Source organism: Panicum virgatum, chromosome 4N (genome assembly GCF_016808335.1).
Source record: "Panicum virgatum strain AP13 chromosome 4N, P.virgatum_v5, whole genome shotgun sequence".
Classification (NCBI taxonomy): Eukaryota; Viridiplantae; Streptophyta; class Magnoliopsida; order Poales; family Poaceae; genus Panicum; species Panicum virgatum.
In genome coordinates, this window is record NC_053148.1 from 36103806 (window position 1) to 36111871 (window position 8066).

Sequence of the window (8066 nt, forward strand, 5' to 3'; positions counted from 1 at the left end):
CATCGTTATACTACTATTCACTGGATCCCATGTGTAAGGAATGGACCTACATGTCATCCACTCTCTCTTTTCTTTTTTTTTACTTTTTCTTCTCCCTTATCCTCTTCCTCCGATCCTCCCACGTGCGGACGCGCCCGACCTCCTCTCCGCCCAAGCCCGTCGGCGTGCCGCTCGCCCACCGGCCGCCGCCATGGCCTCCGCCATGCTGGATCTGTGCACTGCCGCCGCGCGCTCGGCCCACCGACCCCATCCGCCACTTCCGCCAGCCGCTCGCCCGCCGGCCGCCACCATGGCCTCCACGCGCTGGATCTACGCGCTGCTGCCGCCGGCGCTCTCCTCCGCGATGCCACCGCCGACGGCGCCCGCCTCCGCCCTGCCTCCTCCACCGGCGCCCGCCTCCGCCATGCCTCCTCCGTCGGCGCCCTCCTCCGTCGGCGCCCTCCTCCGCCGCCACCACCACCGCCGCAGGCTCCCTCCTCCCCCTGGCCGGCGCGGCACCCTTCTCTTCTCTTGGCCGGCGATAGAGAGACGGGAGAGCAATGGGGCAGCAGAGAGACGGGAGAGAGACGCCACCGTCAAAGCGGAGCGGAGCGGACTCGTCCGCCAGATTTCATGGGACGGAGTGAACCCGCATCTTCATCGAATATTCCCCTTTTAGATCCGCTCCGTCCCCTGTTGCTTCCATCCAAACACTCAAAAAAAAAAAGGGTCCGACCCATCCGGGTTGGACCCATTCTCCCAATCAAACACACGGAAAGTGTTCCATCCGGCCCACGGCCCAACCTAGTTTCTTCCCCGTCCCCCTGCCCTGCCCCCAACCAGCTACAGGCCTCCTGTCTTCCACGTCGCCGGAGGTCCTCTCGCCGCCGCGCTCTTCCTGCCCTTCCTTCTCCCCTGTGCTGGCGGGGAGCGGAGTGGAGATCATCTGAAGTTGGAGCGGTTCCTTCTTTGCTAGTAAGTCAAAAGCCCCAGCCGATTGCTGTTAATAATTCCATAGCAAGCTTTCTTGCGCTGGATCTTGTCCCCCTGGATTTGCTGCGTGTGCAATCGAATCCAAATTTCCCATTCTCTATTCCCTCAATCGCCGCGCGGAGGAGATTGATTTTTCCTCCATTAATTGAGGACCTCGATTGGCTTCCTGCCATCCTTAGTAATGTACGGACTCGACCTCCGCCGCCTCCTCCCCCACACCGTACCGCACAAGGAAGGAAATCGCCAATCGTATCCCGTCTCCATTTTTTACAGCATTTCTTCTATTTATACTCTCTCCTTCCTCCTTCCTGGCATCGACGCATCTTGTGCTTAGAAAAGAGAGAGGCCTTGAGCGACGATGGGGAGGCCGAGCAAGGGGCGGCAGCGCATCGAAATCCGCCTCATCGAGGACGCCGACCGGCGAGAGGTCACCTTCTCCAAGCGCAAGTCCGGGCTGCTCAAGAAGGTCTCCGAGCTCTCCCTCCTCTGCGGCGCGCACGTCGCCTTCATCGTTTTCTCCCCCGGCGACAGGGCGTTCGCGCTGGGCACCCCCTCCGTCGACCACATTCTCTACTGCTACGACCCGCTCCCTGGCGACGAGGATGACGGCGACCTCCTCTCGCTTCTTCAGGACGGCGAGGACGTGAGTGCTACCGCGGACCGCGTGGCCGTGGAGGCTATTGTGCAGCGGACGGAGGAGACCAAGGCGCGCGTGGCGGCTGAGAAGGCTCGGATGGACGCCGTCGGGGAGAAGGTGCGCCAGGCCAAGGTCAAGGCCGGAGGGAAGTTTTGGTGGGAGGCGGACGTGGAAGCGCTCGGGGATGCTGAGCTGCCGGAGTTCACCAGGGCGCTCGGCCGGCTCAGGGACAACGTGCAGCGCCACTTGGACCAGCTGTTGTCTTCTGCTTAGTCTACGCAGATGCAGTAGTGAGGGCTCTGCAAAAGCTGGGTCTTTTAGTTTGGTTAGTGCTTGCTTGCTGCTTAGTTCTTACTGTGAGGAGGCTCTCAAAGGAACAATAAGATTAGTATCATTAGCCTATCAAAGGACAAGAAATGGGTGTTGTGATTGGTATTAGTGGTTAATTTTGACCAGCTTATAAGTGAGCAGTGGCTGTCATAAGTTGTTTTAGTATACGAACTCAGTTGCTTCTCTTGAATAATGACACGTACCGAATATCAGCAATACATTAATCATGTTCTTACCATCCTGAAATGTATGGTTATTTTGATTTTCCCATTCAAGTTTGAAATTCCGGTCTTTTGTTTGTGTCCAGATCTTGCAAGATTTCTCACAAGTAGTCAAGTACTCTGATTATTTAAAATTGATGAATTTATGTCATGCAAAACAGAGGATCTGACTCCTGTCATTGTATGCTGACGTTTCATCTTGTTCATGTGATGCCATCTGTCTGAATTGAAAGGAGAGCCAACGTATCAAGATGACAGAACCATCATCATCATCATATTCATTGTCTTCCAAAAAGCGACCACGCTCTCCTAATGATAATGATGAACATCCTCTAGGCAGAGATCAAATCTGCTCAAGCCTTGGTGCGCGCTACTCATTCTCCAGTTTGGTTCCCTCTCTTGTGTCTTCAGTCATAGAAAACTGAAACTATTACTGTATTTAACAGTTCTGATGATGCAGAGGACAATCTTACATTCAACGATACCATGATAGCTCTTCAATTGATGCGCACCCAGTTTCCGAAGCTGGAAAAGGTACTTTGTCTTCCTTATAAATATGGTCTCATCTTTCCAATCCTTTTCATTGAGAATAATGATCACACAGAAACATGTTTTAGTTTGTACTTGTTAATCAGGTGTACTTGATTCATTGCTTCCTTTTTTTATTTTCTATTTCGTACTGAGTAAGTTACATCCTATTTTGCCAGCTTGTGGTGCAGCCATTCATTTTGCAGTCACAATTGTATAGCAGTGTGAAGGATAGAACACAAGTTGACAGAGACTTGGAGGTTTTCGTTTAAATTCATGTTATTGCTCTTTTCTGGGACATCAGTACATTGCTTGTTTTACGGAACAATACATTTCTTGTCTGTATTTTACTATTTTTGCATTGGTTTCTACTTTCTATAATTATCATGTTACCATGCTAGATTTTATCACTGGTCAGATTCAGATATTTGATTTAATAACAAACAATAAAATAAATTTCTGAGAAATTTTTTTCTCTTGGTTATCACTTTGACATTGAAAAATGAAAAAAGCCTTCTTGTTTTGCAGTCATTCAAGAAAGAAAAAGTGCTACGTATATTCAAACTTAGTTCTGGGCAGGATGATCATGCAATCATGTTCATGGATGATTATTTGAAACAGGTATCTCTATGCCCTGGCATTTATAGGCTCACTAGATGGCAGTAACTGATTGGACTATGATATACCATATCATAGATATGTGAACAGCTGCATGTTGAACCTTCTGTTGTAAAAAGGCAAGAGAGCAGACATTTCCCTTTGCAGTTATCTACAAAATATTGGACAGAATAATTTTTTTAGAGATGTAACTATGGCTAGTAGCTGTATGCACCAGGCAAGCTTGGTTCATTAAAAGTTTCGACCTGGTATTGTCACCATGTGAATTTATTTCCAGCTGTTACTTGTATGGTTTGATCAGATTGTTCATTATTGCACTATGCTATATTTTAGCATTTTTTAGATGTCTGAACTTTACTGATGCATGCTTTTTTTGATGAATTATGTAATTTTCATGGGATTATGAGAGAGGGAAATGTTTAAATAACAGATGGGCATCTTATTTACTTTATATTTGAATATTAACTTTTTTCCAAATGCATTCACAACTTCACAGCGGTGAATATGTTCATCTTATTCTCTCCTTTTTATACTATTACTTTAATTATAATATGTTCAAATGCCAAATTACCAATATATAAATCCATCATATTTCCTTTATGTTTTTCATAGTAAACTATTAATTTTTTTTTTGTTGCATGAAAGTAGGTCGCTTTTGCAATTAAGCGGTCTGGGGGTAAAGAACAAGATGGTAGTGAAGTGTTTGAGTGGTTTGAGAGATATGTTGTCCCTTCAAAACTGGATGTTAGCATAAATCAATTAGAACTGGTAAGTACCAAGAATTTGGTGTTAGTTACTTCTGTGCAAGATCAGATCTTGACCTTTTTTTTAGTTAGAGGTAATTATCATTTGCTATTGAGCATATCAATGGATTTCGGTTGGAATTTTTGTGTTGTTATTCTTTAGATGGCATTTCATTCTAGTCTGTAGTTTCGTAAATAAAACTAGGTGATGAACCAAGATATTTCGTGTACTTAAATAAAATAATAGTCGAATATATCTGATATCTGTGATTGCAGTGTTCACTGTTATCACGCGGTGGTGATGTTACAGACAAACATATAACACTTTTGATGAATGCTGGTCTTTTGGTAAGTAATTTCCTCATTTGTTTTAAGATCATTATCACAGGTAGTGTGTACATAATTTCAAGAAAGTTATGTTCAAATTCCAATTTGAAATACTGAAAGAATATATATGGCTGTATTTACTGTATTGTTTGTTTCTGTGCTTATCAGTTACTAATTGATTGTTACACCTAGTTTGGTAATAAAAGATTAGATTCTGGTGACCAGTGCTCGCCAGTACTAACTATATATTACTGTTTATTCTGGTCATTTTTCCTTCCAGACACGCCAACTTATTGATCCATACATTTACTGGTTTGCTATTCCAAGAATTGGCCCCATATTGAAAGGCCTATCGCAGGTTCGTGCACCTTGACAAATATTTCAGTTTTGCATAGTTGTTAATATGGTCATCTTTTGCAAATAAGTTAGTTCTGTTCAGCAGGGTAGGAAGGAAATTCTTTCGCTGTTGAACCGCAAAAAGTACAAGGAGATGCTACTCTCTTCACTGGAGAAGACAAAGCTAAGATTATCACCTCTTGATACGCGATTCCTCCTTCGTGATTTGATTGGATCCGGTCACATAAAAACAGTTCAGACGCCCACTGGTTTACTTGCTCGCATAACAAGAGATTGATAAAGCTGCCTGTTGTAATTCTGCTCATTTTTCTGCCTTTATCTGATAGGCATTGCGTTCCACTTTTTCTGAACATCTTTAGAGAGAAAGGAAAGTTACCTACGCATACGACAAAAGGAGAAACCGGGTCTAGAAAACCTGTGTTCAGAAAAAGAGACATGTTGCATTGCACCTCACTGTCTAGCTTGTCGTGTAGCAGCATCCACCATCCATGTCTGGTGAACAATACTAGTTATCTGAGTACTAAATCACTGTCATTTTTTTTGTTATGGATTGGCTAGATCAGGAGGACTGGAACGCTTGCCCGGGCAGGAAATCCGGCTAGATCGCCGAAGAACAGGCCGCCTAAGGCTGGTTTTATTCTTCTTCGATGACTTTAACCCTAGGACTTAGGCTGCTTTTATAGACTAGGCGCCTGGCTAAACCCTAATCACCCATGGGGGAACTGTCCACGCGTACACGCGTACTGTTGCCGCGTGAACAGTACCGCGGGCCTTCCTTTTGGGCTCTACTCAGCTCATAAAGGCCCAACCCATTGCCATAACACTACTCCCCTCCTTTCGAAACAGCTCGCCCACGAGCTGCAGCCAAAAGATGACTCGACACAAACCTATGATCTAGAAACAAGCCTTTTACATCTTGGCTTTTTATTGTGGTGACTAAAAGAAATAGCAAATTATCTTGATCTCCTCCGCCATGATCCCTAGTTACTTGCCTCCTCCTACGTGAATAACTTGAAAGGCTGAACCAGCAGTGCGCTTCCCTCCAGGATCCCACGTAAACAGCTGTATACGTGTCTGCACAAGGGCCTCAGCCCACGAGAAGCAGCAACAACTCTGCAGCCCACACAGCAAAAGAAGAGTAAAATGCACTGGGGGTCCTTAAACTAGTCGACATGTTCTGTTTAGGTCCATGAACTTCGAAAATGCATTTTTAGGTCCACGATTTATTCAAGTGTGTCACTTGAGGTCCAAAACGCCTCTGACCAGCGTTGACTGCCTACGTGGACTGCCACGTCCGATCCAACGTGGCCGTTGGCCGCCACGCTGGCTCCGCTGGCTCACCCCCTTCTCCCCTTCATGCTCCGACTCGCCGGCTGGGTCCGCGCGAGGCGGGGTGGGCGGCTGGTGCTGCGGGCGGTCAGGGCGGGGGCAGCCGGCGCGGAAGCGGAGGAGCCACAAGGCAGGGAGCTCCCCCGGAGCGCGCTCGCACCGGCTAGGCGGAGCTTGCTCGCACCCACGGCGGATGTGGCGGAGCTCCTCGGCACGCACGCTCGCGGCCGCCTGGCAGAGCTCGCCTGCGCCCGAGCCCTCGGCAGCCGGCCGGAGCTTCCCCGCGCGCATCGGCGGCCAAGCCTAGCTCCATCGCGCGCGCTCGCAGCCTCGCCGTCCTCTTGGACGTTGGCGTCTCCATCAACCTCGGCCTTGCTCGCGCACACCACGCAGCTGCACGCATGGCCGAGCTCAAGCTGGAGCGGGCGCGCCTGGAAGCTCGCCCACGCTGTTTTTAACCCTGCCGCCGGCTATCCTACTCAATTTCCCTCTCTCTGCCACCGCCGCACAGCTCCACTGCGCCAGCATAATCCAGCCACTCCGTTCACCCTCCATCCAAATTGGCTGTGTCAATGTGTTCGCCTCATCCTTGTGCACCTCTTGCACCGCTCAATTGCGCCCCGTAGTACCGGAGCCGCTCACCTGCCCCGTTCTTCCTCGCGGCTGGCCGGCGCACCACCGCGGACCGCCTTGCCGTGGCCAGCTTTCTCCGCCCGCGTTCTCTTCCTCCTTGATTTTGTCTCATGCTCGCCTTGATGCTGTAGTGCTCTCTGGCTTGACCGTTGGCTGATTTGTGCAACAGGTTGGCCGTAACATGAAGCTCATCGACGTTCAGCTTTCGGCCGCCATCTCTGTCGTTGTCGACCGTGCTCCAGTCGGTTTGGGGCCTTGCTGTGGTGCTGTGCTGCTTTGGGGTTAGCCTCTGAGCATGTCCATGCCATTTGCGTGGTCAATTTGAGGCCGTAGCCGCTGGGCCACGTGCCATCGGAGGCTTGTCCACCATGGCCGTCGGCGCTACCGCTGTAGAGCTCTGCTCGAGCTCTAGCTCGTCCTAGTCGTGCGCAAGTGAAAGGAGATCGTGTAGGAGCGCCATACCACTACACGCGGCGAGCGCCGGCGGCGCGCTCGCATACGCCACGCTCGTGCTGATGGCCCCACACGAAAGCGGCCACCACCGCCATGGTCCTGCACGGATCAGGCTGTCGCCGCAATGGCTACCGCGCACAGCAGCTCGCCGCCATGGCCCTGTGCATAGCAGGTCGCCGCCGCCGCTCGGCGTGACACCACGGCCGTGCACGAGGGAGACGGAAAAGGGGGAGGAAGCTCCGCCCGGTGCCGCCAGAGCTCTGCGAGCAGCTCGGGTTCGCGCCGAGCTGCTCACTGCCCACGCCGGGGCTGGAGCTCGCCCACGGCCCCGACGTTGCGGGCGGCGCAGGCCTGTGGCGCATGCGGTGGAGGGAGTAGGGGATGGCGGCACGCCCAGTGGTGCGCGTGGTTGGAGGAGGGCGAGCCGGAGAAGGGAGGAGGACGGAGGCCGCCGCAGCTCGCAGGCGCACTGAGGAGAGGGAGCGGCTGAGCTCGAGCCCTCCACCATTGTCGCGCGCTCTGCCGGCCGTCCCTGCTCCGCAGCCTCCGCGCCGCGCCGCACCATGTGGCCCCTCCGCCTCCGCGCCAGCTGCCACCGCCCTGGCCGCCCGCAGCGCCGTGCCCGCCGCTCGTCGCGCCGCCCGCCCGCCGCCGTCGCCAGCGAAGAAGGGGCCGCCAGGGAGAAGGGGGCGAGCCAGCGGAGCCAGCGTGGCGGCCAACAGCCACGTTGGATCGGACGTGGCAGTCCACGTAGGCAGTCAATGCTGGTCAGAGGCGTTTTGGACCTCAAGTGACACACTTGAATAGATCGTGGACCTAAAAATGTATTTTCGAAGTTCATGGACCTAAACAGAACAGATCGACTAGTTTAAGGACCCCCAGTGCATTTTACTCGCAAAAGAACATAGCAAAAAAGCC

At 51.1% G+C, this 8066-nt stretch overlaps 1 protein-coding gene across 6 annotated transcripts; it reads left to right on the top strand.

The window, feature by feature from the left end:
• Positions 1-749: 749 nt before the first annotated feature.
• LOC120670800 (agamous-like MADS-box protein AGL62) lies at positions 750-5275 on the top strand. 6 transcript variants are annotated; one of them, XM_039950961.1, is made up of 9 exons: positions 750-954; positions 2394-2544; positions 2621-2694; positions 2868-2948; positions 3217-3309; positions 3955-4074; positions 4326-4397; positions 4657-4734; positions 4816-5275. In XM_039950961.1, exons 2-9 carry the CDS (start codon positions 2412-2414, stop codon positions 5008-5010), a joined length of 846 nt encoding a protein of 281 aa, XP_039806895.1. In that variant the 5' UTR covers positions 750-954; positions 2394-2411; the 3' UTR covers positions 5011-5275. The 6 variants fall into 6 exon arrangements, with proteins under 6 accessions (XP_039806895.1, XP_039806896.1, XP_039806901.1 ...); XM_039950962.1 differs by having other exon boundaries at positions 4819-5275; XM_039950963.1 differs by having other exon boundaries at positions 779-954; positions 2394-2523.
• The last annotated feature ends 2791 nt before the right edge of the window (positions 5276-8066 follow it).